Source organism: Nannospalax galili, unplaced genomic scaffold, assembly GCF_000622305.1.
Source record: "Nannospalax galili isolate Female #2095 unplaced genomic scaffold, S.galili_v1.0 scaffold103, whole genome shotgun sequence".
In the NCBI taxonomy this organism is placed as follows: domain Eukaryota; kingdom Metazoa; phylum Chordata; class Mammalia; order Rodentia; family Spalacidae; genus Nannospalax; species Nannospalax galili.
The window spans coordinates 981,388-1,003,634 of NW_008352136.1; the positions used below are offsets into that span (position 1 = coordinate 981,388).

The following is a 22,247-nucleotide window of genomic DNA, read 5'->3' on the forward strand; positions in this document are numbered from 1 at the left end:
CCTCTACAAGAGCAGCCAGTGTTCTTAACCACTGAGCCATTTCTCCAGTCCCTTGTTTAGCTTTTCTTAAAGACAGCCTCATGTAGCCCAAGTTAGCCTTGAATTAGCTAGGTAGCTCAAGGTAACTGCTGAGTCTCCTGCCTCAGCTCCCCAAGTACTGGGATTACAGGTGTGTCCACCCATACCCAGTTTTATTTATTGATGGGGATAGAATCCAACTGAGCTGCACCCCAAACCATACATAGACTTTCTTACTGAATTCTCCCATTCACCCTTTGGGTTTCTGTTATTACATTTATTTGCAAACAGGGAAACAGACTCAGAGAGGTTGCCCAAGGTTGCCTTGCTCCACAGAAACACTGAGATGTGAACCCTGTGAATCCAGATGTATTTATCTCCCTGACCCCAGGGCCACACACCCTCCATCACCTTCACCTTTCTGTAGTGCCACAAATCCCCAGGCCATAGGAACTTCCATAGAAACCCAAGTCTCTCACAATCCTAACGCCATATGTGCGGCCCAGGCAAAGATACACAACAGACACCTCCATGGAACTGGAAATCTCCCACATGGCCCAAGACCAGTGAGGAGTGGTTGCTGATGCTAGCAGGCTGCCTGATGCACCCAGGCCCCTGGAGGGACCCTGGGGAGACCCTCCTAATTACAAGCCTGGTCCTTGCTTCTGGGAGTTGAGCAGAATTCCACCTGGGAGAAGCTCTGTCACCAGGGGACACATCTCTCCTTTCCCTCTGGTCAAACCAGCTGCATGTTGGGTGTGGAACTCAGTCAGTCTATGCAGAATTGGCAGAGTCCCTGTGGGCGGCCCTCCTTGTAGCCTCATCTATTGGGGGCAGATGCATATACAACGATACAGCTGATTTCTGTGGGGAGAATGCAGGTCTGTCTGCCAGCAGCCACGGTCAGGATGAAGGACATGGACTCTGGAGATAGACACCCATATTTGAATGCTGGCTTGCTATGAATGGGCATGAGCTTGGCAAACAGTAAGAATAATAACAGACATTTATGAAATGATTTTCTGTGCCAAGAGCTTTGTGCAAGGCATTCACTCCTCGAAATAGCCTTAGGGAGTGGCTGAGCCATCCCACTCATATATGAGAACACTCAGGCCCCTCGAGGCTCTACAAGGGGAAGAGCTAGGGTCCGAACACAGGCAGCCTGGCTCCAGCCCTTGCTGCCCACAGTGAGATGTCCTTATTTTATTTGCCAAAACACACTGCACACATAAGTATTGAAATGAAGTCGAGCAGTCCCAGGTGATAAAGAGGCTGTGGAACTACCTGCAAAAATCAGCAATGTTGGAAGGCCAACATATTGTCTCCAGGGCTGGGACCCTCGACCTCAGCACTGTTCACATGTTGGACAGGTTTATTCTTTGAGGTGCAGGATGTCCTGTGCATTATGGAAGACTAGGCAGGATTCCTGGCTTCTACCCATGAAATATCAGTTTTGTACCTTCCTTTAGTTGACAACCCAAAGCCTCCATAGATACTCAAGTGTCCTCCTTCCCTGCATTGATAACCAGTGTTCTAGAAGGTGCCAAAATAGGGTTACAATCCACAAGATTTGATAAATGTCATTATTGAAAACCCATCTACAAATCTTTTTAAAATTCAAACTCTTGGACTGGCAAAGTAGCTCAGTGGGTAAAGGTGTTGGTCAGCAAGCCTGATGACAGAGTTTGGTCACTGAAAACCACGTGGTGGAAGGACTGAACTGACTCTCCCGAGTTGTCCTCTTCCTCTACATGTGCATGTGGCATACGCCTCACACATGCAGGCACACACACGCACATTAAATAAATAAGTAGGTAAATGTAAGAGCCAGGGGAAGAGGTGCATGACCAAAAGAAAACAGAGTCTTACAGCCGCCTGGGACCTCGCTCATATGAACTCACAGCAATGGTGACAGCATGCACAAGACCCATGCAACCTCAATCAGACAGAAATCAGCATAGAACTGAGGAAGTGGGCAGGAAGCCACAACACTGGTGAGGAACTATTGGTAGGTAAGAGACTATTGATCTTCTTTAAGGGAGTGATGCTAGATAGGCTGAACAGTATGAACTCACACTGAGAGACATCTGGGTACACAAACGACTCAATAGGCTTTAACATATATGACAAAATGCATGAGGCCCTGTGGGTAGGCTCTGAGGGCCATAGATAGGGAAGAGGGGACTAAATATGATTAAGATGCATTGTATGAAATCCACAAAAATTCAATAAAAATATTAAAAAAAATTTTTTTTGTCTTTTTGAGATAGGGTCTCCCTGTAGCTCCAGCTGGCCTCGAACTCACAAACGTCTGCCTGCATCTGCCTCCCAAGTGCTGGGATTAAAGGCGTGGGCCACCATACCCAACATTAAATGATTTTTAAAAACTAATATCCAAACTTAGACGTTTCTCCTCTCTATTCTACAGAGTTTCCTTCTAGGCACAGAGATACAAACTGTCTCCCTAAGTGGCAGAATGAGCACGGTCTTCTGAGAACTCAGCTAATGACGGCCATGCACTATTAGAGTAAATAAAGAGCATTCGTGGGCTGGAGAGATGGCTCGGTGGGTTAAGCACTTTCCGTACAAGCCTGGAGACCTGCGTTCAATCCCTAGAGCCCACAAAAAGGTGGAAGGAGAGAACTGACTCCACAAAGTTGACCTCTGAGCTCCACATGTGCACCATGGAATTTGTGCCCTCCCATACACATCATGCACACAATAAAATTTTAAAATGGAAATAAAACCAGCATTCATCAGTAAAGTCAGATGCTGGTCTAGAGGGCCAAGAAAGCACAGAAAACAGACACAAGAAGCTCAGATTCTCATCTATCTCCATCACCCATGAACTAGTCATTGTCTGGCATGACAGCGCATGCCTGTAAGCCTCACACTTGGGAAGAACAGGCAAGAGGATAGTCTGGTCTATATATTCAGTTTAAGGCTATCCCGAGACACATAATGAAGCCCTGTAAAGAAAAGGCAGGGGATGTAACTCAGTGGTAGAGTGTTTGCCAAGCACAAGGTACTGGGTTCAGTTCCCAGTGCAGAAAACAAAACAAAACACAAAAAGTATGTGTTGAAGCCAGGTGTGGTGGCACAAGCTTTTAGTCCCAGCACTTGAGAGGCAGGTGGATCTCTGTGAAATCATGGCCAGCCTGGTCTATATAGTGAGTTCCAGGCCGGCTGTGGCTACAGGAGACCCTGTCTCAAAAAGACCAAAAACAAAAAACAAAACAAAACAAAAAAGTGTGTTGAATGTCTATGATGCACCAAGTACTGTGGTAGGTCCTGGGACTAGCTCAGTAACAAACCAGTTATGGCGACCTTCTTTATAGCATTTACCTGACTCACTCCACACCCATGTCCTGTGCCCATGGCAGACACTGCTAATCAATCACAGTGCTATCCCACAGAAGCTTCTGACTCAAATCCATGTTACTATTTGTTAAAGTTTATTAAGGTTTGGATATGAAGGCCTGATCCTAAGCTGGCAGCAGGCACTATTTTTGGAAGGTTCTGGAAACTTTAGGAGGTGACACCTAGCTGGAGGAAGTAGGTCACAGGGCCATGCCTTTGGAGGTTATGCCTTGTTCCCTGTCCCTTCCTGTCCCCTCTACTTCCTGTCCAGAAATAAATGACAATTTGGTCAGAGTGACAATGAAACTAGTATACTATTAGATCATTGGAATAGGCTTGGGGACAAAAATATAAACATCTGCCCTTCAGTTTGGGGAATTTAGCAAATGGTAGTTATTAATATCAGCTATTATCTAACACAACCTCCTCTGATATAAACAAGGCACTGAGGCCACAAGTGTGCAGGTGCCTTCGGAGATCAGAAGAGATTTGGTGCCCAAATCCCCTGGAACTGAAGTCACAGGCAGCTGTGAACCACTGATATTGGTGCTGGAACAGAACTCGGGTCCTCTGGAACAGTAGCAAGTGTTCTTCAATGCTGGACCAGCTCTCCAGCCCCACGTCAATGCTTTCTTAAAAGTTTTTATGTATGTATGTGGGAGTTTGTCTAAGTGAATGCACTGTGTGAAGCAGTTCACACCATCTCCTCCATTTATACTGTGTATATTCTGGTATTTTCCCTTCATGTTTAAAAGGAAGCTGATGCTTGGAGATTTCAGTTCTCCTGTGTACAGTTCTCTTGTGTTCAGTTCTCTGTGTATACAAGGTCACACAGACAGGAGTGGCTAGTTAGGAATGTGCCTCCCGGTTCACCTGACTTCACACCATCTCACCACCACCTGCCTAGGGAGAAACTGCAGGTCGCTGAGGAGAGCCTGGGGAGGGATGACAAAGCTGTCAGAGAACGACTGGAATAGCATCAGTGGTGACTTTACAGAGCTCTTCAGGCCCAAGTTCACAGGCAGGAGAACAGGGGCTTCATATACCGACAGCATCAAAGAGCCGAGTACAGTCTAATCAAGCAAGAACACTATCAGATAAAAAGGGTTAGGAATTTCCAGCCATTCCCTTCCTCCTGCTTGTAAAGGCATTTCATATAATGCCTGACACCCCCTTAAAGCAGACCTTGACATAAAATTTCTAGTACAAACAGTATTCTGTTTTGCTTGAGACAGTGTGTTTCTGTCTAGCTCAGACAGGTCTCAGACTCATGGGAATCCTCCTGCCTGAGTCTCTTGAATGCTAGGATTGCAGATGTGCGTCACCGTGCCCATCACAAATAGTTAAACTAGGCAGTGATGCTGGCAGGGGAATTGAAATGTAAGGCAGGCTAGGAAAGGCAGATGGCTTCCTATGAAAGGTGCCAGAGTTCCGACCAGGTGAATTGAGTAAAGGCCCACTCCCATAGGGAAATAAAGCTGATGGCATCTACCATCCATTGCCTGCCCCAGCCTCATGTAAGGGACCCAAGTTGGCACCAAGAGCATCTTCTGGTCTCTCAGATGTACCTTCTTGAGCCCCTGAGAATTCATAGTCCCCCATGCTAAATCAGAGGAGGGAAGCAGTGCTACATGCAACACCACGGTGATTGGAACAGCAAGGACATGACTCAGAAGAGGTGCCTTACTGTTTTCCTGCCGTACTGGTCTGAGATGTTTCCCCAGAGTGTGGAGCTGGACATCATGCCAACAAAGACCACCTGTGGGCAGAAAGACAGTTTCTATTAGCCACAGAGAGCAAGAGAAAGAAAACAGCAAACCAAACTGTGACATCATACTCCAGAGTGATAGAGTTGATAAGTTTGTCACTAAGCAAACACTGTTTCTTTTCTTTTTTAAAAGTTTTCATGTCTTTTTTTATTGTTTCTGTTTCTGAGACAGGGACTTACTATACAGTCTCAGCTGAGTTCGAACTCACAATCTTCTTGTCCCAGCTTCCAGGGCATTGGGATTACAAGTGTGTACCACCATGCACAGCTGCCGCCTCCTCCTCCTCCTCCTCCTCCTCCTTCTCTTCCTATCTTTCTATTCTGGGGATGGAATCCAGGGCCTTACAAATGCTAGACAAGTGTTCTACCACTGAACTACAGCCCCAGCAAACTCTAGTGTTTTCTGTGACAGCAAAGCTGTGCAAGTCCTCTCCTTGTATGCTTCACTTAGACAAATTCCTGCAGTCCTCTTCTAACTTTCCCGTTGAAAACTCTACCACAGGATTCTAGCTCTATATGGGAGCATGGGAGCAAAGTAGCCCAGAGCAGAAGCTGTGAACAGGGTGTGAATGTGCCGGGCCTATGTTTCTCTCCCCCCCCCATATAGATGTGGGTTCACATGTATGTGTGTACATGTGTTTGTGTTTGTGTGTGTGTGTGTTGGAGACCTAGTGTCAACAGCGAGTGTCTTTCTCAATTACTGTCCACCTTGTTTTCTGAGGTCAGGTCTCTCACTGAATTGGGAGCTCATCAGTTGGCTAGACCAGATGGTCAGCAAGCCCCAGGGATCCTCCTGTTTCTGCCCCTGCCTCCAGCACCTATAAGGCAAGTGCTGTCTTGCCTAGATGGACAATGGGACTCTGTTCTAGTTTGCTTTCAATTGCTGTGACAAAATACTCTCACTAATACCAATTTGGGGAGGAAAAGGTCTATTTGGCTTACATCTCCTGGGTCATGGTTTATCACTGAGGGAGCCCAAGGTAGGACCTCAGGGAAGGAACCTGGAGGCGGAGCCCAAGGTAGGACCTCAGGGAAGGAACCTGGAGGCAGGAGCTGTAGCACAGGCACTGGAAGAACACTGCTTACTGGTTTGCTCCCTGGCCCATGCTCAACCTGCTTTCTTATACAATACAGGACCAAACTGCCCAGGGGTGGCACCACCCACTGTGGGCTGGGCCCTCCCACATCACTCAACAATCAAGAAAATGCCACGCAGACATGGCCACAGGTGAGCCCAATGGAGGCAGTTCCCCAGTTGAGGCTCCCTCCACTCAGGTGTGCCAAGTTGACAATTAAAGCTGTCCCGCACAAGATCCAAGCTCAGGTCCTTAGACTTGCATGGCAGGAATCATCTCTGTAGGACCAAGTTCCAATTGTGGCTCTACATCCTACTGGTCTTGGGACCTGAATCAAGTTACCAACTTCTCTAAGCCTTGGTTTCCTTCTCTATAGAAATGAGATTAATAGTAGAACCCTTTCTACCGGGTCGAGAGGGTTAAAGAAATAATCTATGCAGAGCCCTTTGCACAAAGCCTGGCACACCATACTTATTATGAATTGTGCTTATTATAAACCAACCACAAAGACACCAGCAAGGCCCTGTATTACAAAAACACAGACCTGCAATTACTCTCCAGTGGGAATTCGGGGTAAGAGAAAGAAGTCTAATTCACTCAGCCCCCGCCACGAGCCAGGCAGTGAATAGACTACTGCCCATTCTCAGAAGAACAGAGCTACGTTAGCATCCCCATTTTTCACTCAAGGCCACACTTCTCAGAGAAGCCTCAGCCACAAAAATGTAGGAACTTATGCTGTTCAGTGACTTCCACTGAGCCACAACCTTATTGCTCAAATCAGCCCTGTTTTTTGCATACACCGTTCCCAAACAGCCAAGACAATAATAATAATAAATCTCGCATAGCACTCTGAGATCCATCCCTAGTTAATGACTGCTTTTGGCTGCTCACCGGACTGTGTGACTTGGAAAGAGTGGCTTAACCTCTCTGGGACTCATTTTTCTCCATGGGTAACAGTGCTAATGCTTGGAGCTATGAGGATTGAAAGGCACCATGGAACCTTGCAGTGATGGTTAATAGTGAGTGTCAACTTACAGGCTCTAGAATCACCCAGGAGACAAGCCTCTGGGCATGGCTGTGAAGGAGCTTCTAGATGGGGTTAATTGAGGTGGAAGGATATACCCTAAAAACGGATGGCATCTTTTCATAACGCAGCCTGAATAAAAAGTAGAAAGCCAGCTGGCACCGGCATTCATCTCTCTGTGCTTCCTGACTGGGGATGCCATGTGACCAGCTGCCTCCAGATCCTGCCACCATGACTTCCCACCATGCTGGACTATAACCCCTTAAACCATGAGCCAAGATTAAACTCTCCCTCCCTGAAGTTACTTCTACATACCCTGCATTCCATAGGCTCAAGCTCTTTGCACGGCAAGTGTTCTGCAAACATTAGCTGTTGTGAACATGGTGGCTGCCCTCTCACTGGCCTGGCCATCCCCTCCCTTGTAGAAGGTTGGTGCCGAATTACAAAAGCAAAATTTCAGGGTTCTGCCTTACTCACCCTTAGAGTCTTGTGCCAGAGACCTCACTACAGCCAGTTACTGAACGTTCACTACGGGAGGCCCTGTTTCTACTCTTCAAGTCACCCTCCTGACAGGAAGGGTGGCATCTCCTGTCTGCAGCCGGGAAAGGTGGGGCTTGTAAAGGGACATGCATAGGTGGCTTCCAAGTTCTCTACAGTCCTCAGTGAGCGAGGGCCCTGGATGGGGCAGAACTGGCTACTAATCTGCCAGGTACATCACAGAGGGAGAGGACTAAAGGAAGCTGAAGTCACAGTGTTCTCACCCAGGGCTTGGGTCTTTCCTGCAGAGTCCTGACAGCACGAGGTGGGCCACCCCGTAGGACACCCTGGGAACTGGAACTGCATGCAACCAGAGCGAGCTGCCAGGTCACCTACCGAAGTCAGCAGCGCCACCTGCCAGCTGGGCAGCCGCCACTCACAGTGCAGCTGCGGGGCCAGGATGCTGAGGAGCATCATCTCCATGGCGTCGGCCATCTGTGAGGAGAACAGGCACTGTGAGGCAGGAGGCAGAACCCCAGAGAACACGGTCAACCCTTTCACCACCTGTCCAGTGCCTGACCAAACATTCTCATACACAAGGCTGTAGTAGTTAAACTAGTGGGCTGCCGTGCAGGACCCAACACACACACCACTCATGTTCCTTGCGTGTTTCTATGTTGCTTGCTTTTAAAATTCATTTCTTTATGCTTTTAAATTTTTATTTATTTATTTATTATTTACTGTGTACATGTGTTGCATGTGCCAGAGCATATGTGGAAGTCAGAAGACAACTTCTACTAGGTGGGGCCCAGGGACCAAACCAGCAATTCTCCTGCCTCCTCCCAAGCGCTGGGATTATAGACATACACCACTATATGCAGCAATGTTTCTTTTTGTCTTTTATTATTTTTTCTCTCTTGAATCAGGGTCTCATTTTGTAGACCTGGTTGGCCTTGAACTCATGGAAATCTGCCTGCCTCTGCCTTCCAAGTGTGGGATTAAAGGTGTGCACCACCTTTGGCTGGGAAGATGGCACATCAGGTAAAGGAGCTCGCTGCCAAGCCTGACGACCTAAGTTCAATCCCTGAGACCCAAAGGTAGAAGGAGAGAACCCGCTCCTACAAGTTGTCCTCTGACCTCCACATGGGTATCACAGCATGCACATGTAACCATACACATAACACACATTTACACACATGCACAAAATAAATAAAAATTTAATAATTAAGAAATAAAGATAGTCCTCAGATGAAATGAGAAAACATATTTCTAAAATCTGAGCCCAAATTTTCATGGAGACAAAAAGATTTAAAATTTTTTTTATTTATTATTTTTATTTTACATGTATGCATGTATTGTCTGCATGTAGGTAAGTGCACCCATGTCGTGCAATGCCTGAGGACAGAAGAGGCTGTTGGATCCCCTGGAACTGGAGTTACAGACAGTTGTTAGCTGTGCCATGTGGGATTTGAACAGCCAGTGTTTTTAACCTCTGAGCCATCTCTCCAGCCCCAAGAGATTTTTTTTTTTCCGATGCAGTGATATACTCATTTACCTTTGGCTGGTAGATCACGATGTGTTCATGTAGAATTGTCTGTATATTTAGTACACAGCACAATGCTTTAATATAGTAAAATAAACTAGGAAGCCCCAGTTACTAAATGTCTCCATACTTAAATTTTTTGATTTATTTATTTTATTTTTATGTGCATGAGTGTTTGGCTACACGTATGTAGTGCAACCATGTGTGTGCAATGTCCGTGGAGGCCAAAAGAGGGAGTTGGACCCCCTGGAACTAGAGTTATAGATGGTTGTGAACTGTCATGTGGGTGCAGGGAACTAAACCTGTGTCCTCTGCAAGAGTAGCCAGTGCTTTTAACTGCTGATCCATCTCTCCAGTCCCAAGTGTCTCTACAGGACTAGACAGAGTATCAGAAAATGAAAAGCAGACCGTGGGATTCTGGGGCTCAATAAGGATGCATTTCAAATTAGTGAGAGAAATGATAGGGAAACTGATGTTTCATTTGAAAAACATGTGCTCAGATGGCCTCTCATACCATGCTAGGAAGAGCAAGTGCAGCTGGATTAGGGATCTAGGGAGCTTTTGGTCACAGTGCTGTGAGGGGTTCTCAACAGGGATTTCGAACGCTTTGAATCAGAAGAAAATTTTTTTGCAGTTCTAGGAAATGGGAACCCAGAGCCTGTGCATAGCTAAGCAAGCACTTTGCCACTGAATTGACAACCATCCCCAACCCAGAAGACAAACTCTTATCTGTGCCTGTTTTCCTAGGGAGGGATATATATACCTGACACGGTAGTCCACAGTAGTCCCAAGTCACTAAGGGCAGAGAATCACTTGCAGAATCCTCTCCTCTCTGAGGATGATGGTCAACCACCCCCACCCAATCCCCACCCAGGATGGACCTGGGCTATCACCCACATCAGCCTATATGTGGAGAGAACTGTGCCATTCTTCACGGGACATGGATACCCAGCCGAGCAGCAGGTGTGGAGGTGGTTCTAGAGTGCATGTGAAGCGATGCTCCCAGAAATACTTGCCCATGCCAAGCCGGTGAGAACAGACAGCTTCCACTGAAATTTTCCAAACCCAATGGCTTCCACTGCATCTTCCACCATGAAGGTATCTGGAAAGGAGGAAGGGGGAGCAAGGATCAGCACCTGTGTCTGTCCTAGTGTGGGGATCCCTCACCAACTTGCTAATTGTAGCCCATGGTTCTGCTAGAACTTAGCTAGGAAAACAGGTCAGCAAGTGTGAAGAGGCATCTGCCTAGTGGGGCATTGTTAATAACAGGGAAGACTGGCAAACCAGAAGGCTTAGAAGAGCAGTTTGGCTAAGTAGATTATGATATACATTACATATAAATGATTAAGCATGCACCATGAAATAGGACCCAAATGTTAAAAAGAATGTCCATTTGCAGAAAGATGTATATAGTACATTGCTAATTTTGAAAAACAAAATGGACAACAACATATTTAGCACAGTTCTGTTCTTGAAAATATATTCATTTCATTTGTGAATATGCATCTGTTATATAATACATAACTTTAAATGATGACTTTATTTTTGTTGTCTGGATGTGAGAACGGAGAAATCACAAGATACTTAACCTTTCTTCCTTTTATAATTTATTACTTTTATAATCAGAAAGAAATGCTTTTTTTTGTCTTTTTGAGACAGGGTCTCCCTGTAGCCCCAGCTGTCCTGGAACTCACTGTGTAGACCAGGCTGGCCTCGAACTCACAGAGATCCTCCTGCCTCTGCCTCCAGAGTGCTGGGATTAAAGGTGTGCGCCACCATGCCCGGCTTAAGAAACGCTTTTTTAAAAGGATTTATTTTTTATTTTATGTGTGTGCATGTGAGTGTAGATGCCCACAGAGGCCAGAAGAGCGTGACAGACCCATGGAGCTAGAGTTATAGGAGGTTGTGAGCTGCCTGATGTGAGGAACCAAACTCTGGTCCTCTGCAAGAGCAGTAAGCTCTCTTAACCACTAAGCTATTTAGTCCCATAAATTCTTTCTTTAAAAAGCAGAATCTGAGCCAGTCGTGGTAGCACACACCTTTAATCCCAGCACTCTGGAGGCAGAGGCAGGAGGATCTCTGTGAGTTCGAGGCCAGCCTGGTATCCATTATTGAATCCAAGCCAGCTGCAGCTATAGAGAGACCTTGTCTCAAAAAGACCAAAAAAAAAAAAAAAAAAAAGGCAGAATCCGGGACTGTAGAGTTGGCTCAGTGGTTAAGAGCACTGGTTGCTCTTGCAGAGGACCAGGTTCAGTTCTCAGCACCTACATAGTAGCTAACAACTGTCCATAACTCCAGTTCCAGGAGAATCCAATGACCTCTTCTAACCTTGGCAGGCATTGCACAACATGGGTGCACTTACACACATGTAGACAATACACTCATACACAGAAAATAAAAATAATAAATAAAATATTTTAAAAAGCAGAATCCTATCACACTAAGAAGGAAAGACAGCCACACAAATTGTTAAGTAGACAATTCAGGTCATGGAGGCTATGTATCAGAGGAGGCATCTTTCTGATAAAATGAGGTATATGCAGAGGTGCGTGTGCGTGTGCATGTGTGTGTGTGTGTGTGTGTGTATGTGTGTGTGCAGACAAGGAAGCCCAAATGATGCCTTACAAACTATTAACAGGATCATCTGTCGTTGATGATATTGTTTGAGACAAGGTGTCACTATATAGCCTAGGCTGGCCTCAACCTCACAATCCTCTTGTCTCAGCCTCCTAAGTCCTGGGATTATAGGTATGAGCCTCTATGCTCAGCTCAACAGAATTACCTTAGAACAACACTCATGTACCCACTTTAGATGACTCTATAATGTATGACTGTTTTCCAAACAAATGCATGTTATTTTTGTCCTCAGAAAAAATTATATATAATTATAGAAGCTAGTATTTTGAAGAACATCAATAGACCAAACATCATGTGGCATGCCAGCTTGTATTCTGGACCAGCTGATGTCTTCATTTTATTTATGTCCTTTTGTGGTTGCCAAAAATGCCTTGGTTTTAACAAAGATGTTATCCTTAAAGGGAGGCTGGGTCAAGGGTACATGGAAACTGTCTGCAGGCTCTGCTCTAGTTTGGATCTGAACGGCTCCCCAAAGACTCCTGTATTAAAGGCTCAGCCTTCAGCCTTCATTGTTGAAAGGCATGGCATGCCTTAAAGGTTCTGCATGGATGGAGGACACTCAGACATTGGAGTGTCCTTGAAGGGGATACTGGGACTGAGCCCTTTCCCAATGCTTTCCCTTCCTGGTCACCATAAGCTGTGCAATGTATTCCACCGCATACCCTGCCTGATATGCCTTTCCACAATAAAGCAACAGAGCCGATCTACAATGAACTGAATCTTCTGAAACTGACAAAATAAACTCTTCCTTTTTTGCTTGATTTTTGGGATGGGGTCTCAGGCAGTCCAGGTTGGCCTTGAACTCGTTGTGTAGCCAAGAGAGGATGATCTTAAACTCCTGATCCTCCTACTTCCACTTCCCAAGTGCTGAGATTACAAAGGTACACCATCACACTCAGAAATATTTCCCCTATAAAAAAATTTGTAATTTATTTAATTTTATGTATATGAGTGTCGTGCCTACATGTATGTTAAGTTCACCTGTGCTGTGCAATGCCCACAGAGGCCAGAAAAGGGTGTTGGACCCTTTGGAACTGGAGTTACGAATGGTTGTTAGCTGTCGTGGGTGCTGGGAACCCAACCTGGGTCCTCTGCAAGAGCAGCCAGTTCTCTTAACTGTTGAGTCATCTCTCCAGCTCTGTTGCCTCTTTTAAAGTTGATTTTATTTTTAATTTTTTAAATTATTTTTATTTTATGTGTATGGTTTATTGCCTGCATGTAGGTAAGTGCACCCGTGTCGAGGTGGACCCCTCAACACCTGAGGTGGACACCCCCTACCCGAGAAGGATAGAAGAGGCTGTCGGATCCCCTGGAACTGGAGTTATAGACAGTTGTTAGCTGCCATGTGGGTGCTGGGATTCAAACCCCGGTCTTCCGCAAGAACAACCGGTGTTCTTAACCTCTGAGCCATCTCTCGATTTTATTGATGGTTTTGTTATAGTCATGGAAACCTAATATATTATCTTTATACTTTTTGTAAATCTAAAATATTTCCAAAATTAAAAGTCCATTTAAAAATTTAAAAGACCAAAGGAGTATGATGGTGTCCCTTCCATGGGCTGCTTGGAAAAGTTCTGTCCCTGTTGGAAACATCACGTCTTTGGGATTTCAACCATGGGCCTTTATGTCAACCATGCTTTTTTCCAGAAATGTGAGCTAGCTGTGCTCGCCCAGCAATAGTACTGAAAAGAACACAGAATGAGTCCTAGAGCATCACCAATAAGAATAGCAGTAATTTTTGGTAGGTCATATGCGTCTAGAAATTGGGCCATTTCTTTTTTTTTTTTAAAGATGTGTACTTTTACTAAACTGGTCTCAAGTCAGTGTACAGGTAAGCCCTGCTGCCTCACTCCTTAACCCACTCCCAAAGAGACCAAAAGCCTTCATACATCAAGTTGGGGGGACCAAAAAAAGGGGGGGCAAGATGCTGACCATTCAAAAATAAAAACAAAAATAAAAAAGAATTAAAGCAGATTTTAAAAAAATTGCAGTACATAATTTACACAGAAGCAATGCTGTCGCCTCCCCTGCATGAACTCAGGGTGTGAACTGGGCCATCCTCCTTTTGGGGGTGGCTTTTGGGAGGGACTTCCTATAACCAGGGATACTTGGAATGACTATTTAAAAAATGTACGAATCCTAGCCACACTGTAGAACGTTGGGATGCTTGCTCCAACCAACTGCTGTTGTCTTCACTGTTACAGTTTTTAAATCCTGAGTCAAAAGCACCAAAATAGAAAAAACAAAAAAAATTTTAAAAATAAAGCAAAAAAAAGAACAACAGTAATATGGGATGTTCACTGAGCACTCCCTGTTTGCCAGGTGCTGTGCCAAGAAGTTGGGGTGCATTGTTTCTCTCAATCCTATCACAACTCTGTGAGATTAGGCCCAGCACCATTATGGAGCAGATCGTGGACCTGCCTTGGGACAATGCAAGCTGGAAGCTGAGCCAGATCAAGGAGGGAATAAAGCCTCTGCTCCCAACCTCTGCTGTCATGACCTTCCTAGATCTGCCAGCAATGGGGTTGAAGTCACTCATTCTCTCTTGTTGGGAACCTGGGACCTTTCAGGAGACCTCCATAAATGTTTTCACCCATCAGCATCAGATGGTGAGGGGCATTTGGGACAGGTCCCACAGTTCCATGTCAGGTCCCTTATTTGGCCAACTCTGTTCAGAGACAGCACGAAGTCGCAGGTAAGAAGGTGCACTCTGAGATCAGGTTACCTGGATGTAAATTCAGCCTGGATAATTCCTAGCTGCGTAACCTTGGGCAAGACACTGAATCCTGCACTCAGCCACCTCATCTGGAAAATGGGGAAGATGGTGGGAACAGCTCTGGTTTAAACTATTGGGTTAAACAAGTTGCATATGGAGTGGAATAAGAAAGTGCCTGGAACAGAAAAAATCCTCACTCAATGTCAGCTGCTCCCATACCACCATCACCACTGTCATCATAACCAATAGCATCCCCATTATCTTTGTTACATTGTCATCTCCATCATCTTCACCAGAATCACCACTACATCACCATCATCATTATCACCACCACCATCACCATCCATCACCCCACCATCATGACTATCATCATAATAATCACCCTCATCATCACCATCATCATTACCATCACAACCATCATTATCACCACAATCATCACTATCATCATCCTCATCACCACCACCATCACCCCCCATCATCCTCATCACCACCATCACCATCATCACCCCCATCATCACCACCACCACCATCACCATCCATCACCCCACCATCATGACTATCATCATAATAATCACCCTCATCATCAACATCATCATTACCATCACAACCATCATTATCACCACAATCATCACCATCATCATCCTCATCATCACCACCACCACCATCATCACCTTCATCACCCCCATCATCACCACCACCACCATCATCACCTTCACTTTCATGATCATCTTTGTCATCACCACCATTGTTGCTGCTGTTCTCAGTCAGGTGTGCAATGATGTAAAGGCAGGGATTGGGATGTAACCTCACCTGCTGAAGCAGGCCATGTAGACACAGCCCATTGCCACTGTCACCTTGGGCCCTCTGTGCCCTCCCACCTGCCCCTTATAAGAACTTTCTGAAAATACTACCCAGGGAGGCAACCTGGGTGCCAGGCTGATACTTTGGCTATGAGCTCTCTTACCATCAGTGGGGTTGGCAAACTCCTTGGGCACAGCTGCCCCATCATCCAGTTCAACTGCTTCTAGGCCCACTCGGACCCCCTCGATCTGAACATCATGCTCTCCTGAAGTTGTATCATCCTCTGACCTTGCGCTCTCTCCTGTGCGACGGAATTTCACCACCCTAGAGAGAAGCAAACGTAAGCAAGATGGCTAGCACTTGCCAGACACCCTTGCTGTGGAGATCTCCCACCCAACACAGGTGAGAAGCTTTTTCTCGCCATCTAGAGTTCGGTAGGGAGGGTTGGCAGTTCTTTGGAGTTGGTTGATCAGAAGAAAAGGTAATGGAAAGTTTAGAAGCTATCTATCAGGGCCCCCACATAGAGTCAGGCAGGTTGGGCACTGCACAGCACTTGAGGTCGTTATTCACAGGAGAATGGGTGTCTTTTGTTCTGGGCCTGAATGCTGTTTAGAAGGAATGTGTCACCTAGCAATTTTCTACTTGTGTAAACATCAGAGTGTGTGCATACACAAACTAAGACAGCTGTGAGGCATTCTGACCTCCTGGGATCACTGTGCTATATATACAAGCCCATCACTGCGTGGTATGCTTTTGTGCAGTGCAGGACCACTTGCTTCAGATTTTAGACTCAGCTATCTGTGTATAACAGAAGTAACAATTGGGTTATGAAGCTTTCACTAGGCATAAGAAAAGTTGCTCAGTTTTTGTTTTGCTTTAATTTAAGAGAATGCCCAAAACTTTAATGAGGAGAATTCACATGAAAAGTCAAATTCCCAGTTCTCTTGACTTGGGCTAGGACATACACTCCATTGCTGCCTAGTCTCCTTTTCTAGAAATTACCTCTAGCCCTAAGAGTCTTTTGCTATTTGTCTCAAATGCCCTGAAGGCATTTGAGCTTGAGATGCCACAGGCCCTGTGCTATGTAACTCACTCCTTCAAACTGTCTCCCTCCCTCCTTCCCTCCCTCCCTCCTTCCCTCCCTCCCTCCTCTTCCTTCCTCATTTTCCTCCTTTCCTTTCTTCCCTCCCTCCATTATTTTAAAGAAAAGGTTTCACTATGTCCAGGCTGGCCTTCAAGTCTAGATCCTCCTGCATCAGCCTCCAAGTGCTTCAGAGTTACGTACCACCACACTAGTCCAAACTGCTATTTCTCATTACTCCAGGGGGAAGACCATGGTCTCTTTAAGCAGCAGTTTCTCTGTCTGGGACTCAGGACAAAATGGCCTGTCCCCTTCCAAACTTCTCACTCCCAAACACAAAACTCTGGCTGTCCTGCCACCCTGGTCATAGCACCAGCTCCACCTCACAGCCCCAGGGGAGAGCACTACTCAGTGTGAGTGACTCATTTCTTTTAAGACAAGGTCTCACTACTTAGTCCTGGCTGGCCTGAAACTCGCTATGTGGACCAGACTGGCCTAGATCTCACAGAGATCTGCCTGCCTCTGTCTCCTGAGTGCTGGGATTAAAAGTATGTGCCACCATGCCTGGCAGAAGCTCATTTCTATAAGACTTTTAAAAATGTTATGAATATTAAAGGGGCCATATGTGCAGCTGGAGAGCAAAATGAACGCATGGTTTAAAGAGGCTAAAAAGAGAGAAATGTCTAAGTAGAAACTGTTGTTTTTATTACTACCACTACTGCTATATTGAGACAGGGTCTCATACAACCCAGGCTAGCTTTGAATTCACCATACAGCTAAGAATAACCTTGAACTTCTGGTCCTCCTGCCTCTACCTCCAGAGTGCTGGAATGATGGGAGTGTACCACCACACTGAGCTTATGCTGGGACTTGAACCCAGGGACCCATGCATGCTAGGCAGGTACTCTGCCAACTGAGCCACATCCTGTTAACTATTGCATTATTTTGTAGACCTGTGCAGACTCACTGGTGCTCTGTCATGGAGTGTTTATTTTAGAAGTACAGGGAAGCTGCCCTTCTTGGGGAACTTCTAGCAAATATATTTGTGCAATTACAGTAATTTGTTAACTACCCGACTCTCCACTCCTTAGCAAGGCTAGGCTTGGAAAGGGACTGAGTGTGGGGCAGGGTGGATGAGTTTGAAGCCTGCTCCTGGTATTTCTCCCGCCTCTTCACATTCCATTGAACTATTTCAAGATTATAAAATGATGGGGCTGGGGAGATGGCTCAGTATAAGAACACTGGCTGCTCTGGCAGAGGACTTGGGCTGGGTTCCTAGCACCCACATGGCAGCTAGTAACCATCGAACTCCAGTTCCATGGGATCTGATGCCCTCTTCTGGCCTCTGCAGGTATTGCACACACACTGTGCACTTATACACATGCAAGCAAAACATTCCTACACATAAAATAAAAATAATAAACTTTTTAAAGAAGCACAGAAAATCACATAGAAATCTCTTTGCTCCTGCTGACCAGTAAACACTTCTTTTAGGTTGAGCTGTGAGTATCAGGGTGTAATTCAGTTGAGGCCACATGTCTTGGCCCCACATAGCTCTACAGGGGAGGACACTCTTCTACGTATCTCATTACTCACCTGAATCCTCCTAATAAGCTGAGAGGCAGGGCTTTTTACCATACCAGAGCCTGCTTCCCTCCTTAACACACAGGCTGTAATAATTGTTTTATAAGTTGAGTCTCCCAGAAGCACAGCCCAGAATGGGAATTTCATTTCTTTTTCTTTCTTTGTTATGTAAAATACACTTAAGATTTGCCATTTTAAACATCTTTTTTATTTTTTTAAGACAAGGTCTCACTGTGTAGACCAGGCTGGCCTTGAACTCAAAGATGTGCCTCTACCTCTACGGTGCTGAGATTAAAGGTATACTGGGCTACCATGCCAGGCTCCATTTTAATCATTTTAAGTGCCTCTTTCAGCAGCAGTAAGTACAGTGACATTGTTATGCACCAGCCTTATCTATCTCTAGAACAACTCCATCTTTCTGCCTAAAACTCTGTCCCCATTAAACTCCCCTCTTCTTCCTGCGCCCAGCACCTGGCAGCCATGCTGTCCTCACTGGCTCCATGAACATGAGTGTCCTCGAAAACTCACATCAGTGGGACCAGAGGGACCAGGATTTTATTCCTTTTAAAAAAATATTTATTATTTTTGTTTTGTGTTTATGAGTGTATTGCCCACATGCATGTAAGTGCACCTGTGTCATGCAATGCTGCGGAGGTCAGAAGAGGATGTCAGATCCCATGGAACTGGAGTTTCAGACAGTTGTTAGCTGCCATATGGGTGCTGGGAATTTAACCCATGTCCTCTGCAAGAGCAGCCAGTGCTCTTAACTGCTGAGCCATCTCTCCAGTCCCTTATTCTTTTTTAATTGAAGGCAGGGCCTTGAGCATACAAGACAAGCACTGTATCACCGAGGTTTCTTTTTACTTTTTAAATTTTCAAAGCCTCAGCCAGGCGTGGTGGCACACGCCTTTAATCCCAGCACTCGGGAGGCAGAGGCAGGCGGATCTTTGTGAGTTCAAGGCCAGCCTGGTCTACATAGTGAGTTCCAGGACAGCTGGGGCTACAGGGAGACCCTGTCTCAAAAAGACAAAAAAAATTTTTTTTTTCAAAGTCTCACTTATTTACACAGGCTGGCCTTGAACTTGTGATCCTCCTGCTTTGGCCACCTGAGTGGCCAGGGTTATGGACATGTACCACCACCAAACCCAGTTTCCCATTTCTTTATAAAGGCTAAATAATAATCCACTGTGTGGACATGCAACAGTTTGTCCATTCACCAGTTGATTAAGAATTGGGCTGTTGGGACTAGAGAGATGGCTCAGCGGTTAAGAGCACTGGTGCTCTTGTAGAGGACCCAGGTTCGAATCCCAGCACCCACATGGCAGCTAACAACCATCCAAAACTCTAGCTCCAGGGGATCCAACTCCCTCTTCTGACCTCTGTGGGCATTACATGACACAGGTGCACCTACCTACTTGTAGGCAATACACTCATACACATAAAAATGATAAAATATTTTAGAAAAGAATTGGGCTGTTGTTGGCTTTCATTCACTATAACAAACACGACTATAAGCTGGGCATGGTGGTGCACACCTTTGATTCCACCACTCTGTGAAACTAAGCCTGGTCCATGGACTGAATTCCAGGTCAGCTGGGACTACAGGGAGATCAAAAAAAAAAAGACTGTACAAATTTCAGCTTGAGTCCTTGATTTTACTTCTCTTGGGTATATACTCAGAAGTGCGATCACTGAATAAAACAGTAATCCAATGTTTACATTTTTGGGACCTGCCAGGCTGACTTCCACACCACTTGATATTCCCACCAGCAATGCACACGGTTCACTTCTGCACACACCTGTCAATTGTTACTTTCCGCTAGTCTGAACATAATCATCTGATGAGTGCTCGGTGGCAGCTCACCAGCAGGTTCATTTACACTTTTCTTTTTAAAATATTTTTTTAAGTTTTTAGTAGATTTTTCATTTTTTATTAAATATTTATTTTATGTAGATGACTGTTCCACTTACATGTATGAAAGTACACCATGTGGGTGCAATGCCCATAGAAGCCAAAAGAGGGTGTGATTCTCTGGGCCTGGAGCTACAGGTGGTTGTTGCTGGGAACCAAACCTGGGTCCTCTGCAGTAGTCGCTAGTGCTCTTAACCACTGAGCCATCCCTTTAGCCCTTTATTAAATTTTAAGTTTGTATTTATTTATTGGGGGGTACGGTGCCTGTGTGGAGGTCAAAGGATAACGTGCAGGAGTTGGTTCTCTCTTTTCACCATGTGGAACCTAGGGATCAAAATTAGGTCGTCAGGCTTGTCAGCAAGCACCTTAACCCCTGAGCAGCCTGTGAGGCCTTCATTTCATTTTTCTAACACAGAGCTCTTTGGATGTCTCCTTTGGAAAAATGTCTACTCAAGTACTTTAAGTGTTTGTTTTTCAGAGTCTCTTTATGTAGCTCAGGCTGACCTCAAACTCATGATCCTCCTGCCTCAGTCTCCCAAGTGCTGAGGCCACATCTGCCAGAGTTGTTCTTTCTGAATTCTGGGCAGTGAACTCTTACCCCCTGTCTGACTTGCAGATATTTTCTCCTAGTCCATGGGCTACCTCTGCTATCTAATGGTGATCTTTCTATACAAGGAAGGTCCTTATACTGATGTCTAATTTATCAGTTTTTACTTTTATCATTTGTGTCTTTGTCCAGAGCAATTACTGCCAGATTCAACATCACAAGTTCTCTCTTGTTTATTTATTTGTGTGTGTGCATGTGTATTTGTGTGTAAGCACAAACACATGCATGCCATGGGTCTACTTGTGGTGGTCAGTGGAAAACTTGAGGGTTCTCTCCTTCCATCATGTGGGACCCTGAGATCAAACTCAGGTTGGTAAGCTTCGTTGAGCTATCTTGCCAGGCCCTCTTCTAAAGGTTTATAGTCTTTGTGATGCACTCTGAGTTGACTTTTGTAGATGGTATAAGTTAAAGCCCAACTTCGTTCTTTTGCAAATGGATAGCTAGTGTCCTGATTCCATCTGTCCCCATTGGACAGTCCCCTATACCGACTGAAAGCCATGCATTTCCAGGCCTTCCTCTGGGCTTTCCATCCCATTGAACTCTGTTCAAACCTAGTGCCACACTGGTTTGACTGTCATAGCTTTGTATTAACTTTTCTAAAAAAATTTAATTTGCTATCAGGACACATGTAACAGCCCCCAGGGCTCCCCACCCCCACCAATCTTGTGTCAAGATTGGTTTTGCTTTTTGGTGTCTTCTGAATGTCCAAATGAATTCTAGGATGAATTTTTCCTTTCTGAAAAGAAGCACTCTTCAGAGAATTGCCACTGGGAACTCAGAATGCTCAAGACACAAGGAAAGCAAAGACTCAGCCTGGTCTCTAGGGAGGTGATGGTGTGGACAGTCCCCCAGAGGTTTGGGAGCTGAGCTGTGCCCCCACATGGGTCAGGCTTTAGCAATACCACCTCCAGGTTCAGAGGGCATGACCTCCAGCCTAGGGGGCCACCCCTGGCCAAGGGCAGTGCTCTATGGGAGGGACCATTTGTGAAGCCAACACTGGCAGTATCTGGGCATGTGCCAGCCCAGTAGAGGGATCTATGCCCACTACAAATAAGCTCCTGCAGGGACTAGAAAAGGTAATTCTAAAGCAAATATAAGTGCCCCCAGACAGAACCCCTTAGGCAGCAGTGCCCAAAACACACAGCCAGGTACTGAGAACTTGCTGAAAGCCAGGAGCTATATGAAGCCCATTCTGGTGTGTGTGTGTGTGTGTGAGAGAGAGAGAGAGAGAGAGAGAGAGAGAGAGAGAGACAACAAGAGAGAGAGATGCATGTGCACGTGTCTTTCTGTATTGCTCTCCACCTTACTTTTGAGGCATAATCTCTCACTGAACTGGAGATTGTGGATTTGGCTGACAGGCTGATCAGTGAGCTCCAGGGATCCACTTGTCTCCACCTCCCCAGTGCTAGGATTACAAGTGCAGGCCAGCATGCCCAGCTTGTTGTATGGGTGCTAAGACTCAAACTCAGGTCCTCATTCCTGGACAGCAAGTACTTTATAGACTGAACCATCTCCCCAGTCTTTGCTAAGCCTTAAAAAAAAAAATCATCTTCTGGGCTGGAGAGATGGCTCAACAGTTAAGAACACTGGTTGTTCTTGCAGAAGACCCGGGTTTGTATCCCAGCACCCACATGGCAGCTAAC

At 45.6% G+C, this 22,247-nt stretch overlaps 1 protein-coding gene across 2 annotated transcripts in view; it reads right to left on the reverse strand.

Moving 5' to 3' along the window:
• Positions 1 to 22,247, reverse strand: part of Svop (SV2 related protein) — a 91,991-nt gene that overhangs the window by 44,476 nt on the left and 25,268 nt on the right. For both annotated transcript variants that reach the window (XM_008848957.1, XM_008848958.2), the window contains exons 2-5: positions 15,584 to 15,744; positions 10,283 to 10,368; positions 8,120 to 8,218; positions 5,066 to 5,137 (exon numbers count right to left, since the gene is read on the reverse strand). In XM_008848957.1, the coding sequence (XP_008847179.1) occupies positions 5,066 to 5,137; positions 8,120 to 8,218; positions 10,283 to 10,368; positions 15,584 to 15,744 (418 nt within the window). The remainder of the gene's footprint in view (positions 1 to 5,065; positions 5,138 to 8,119; positions 8,219 to 10,282; positions 10,369 to 15,583; positions 15,745 to 22,247) is intronic.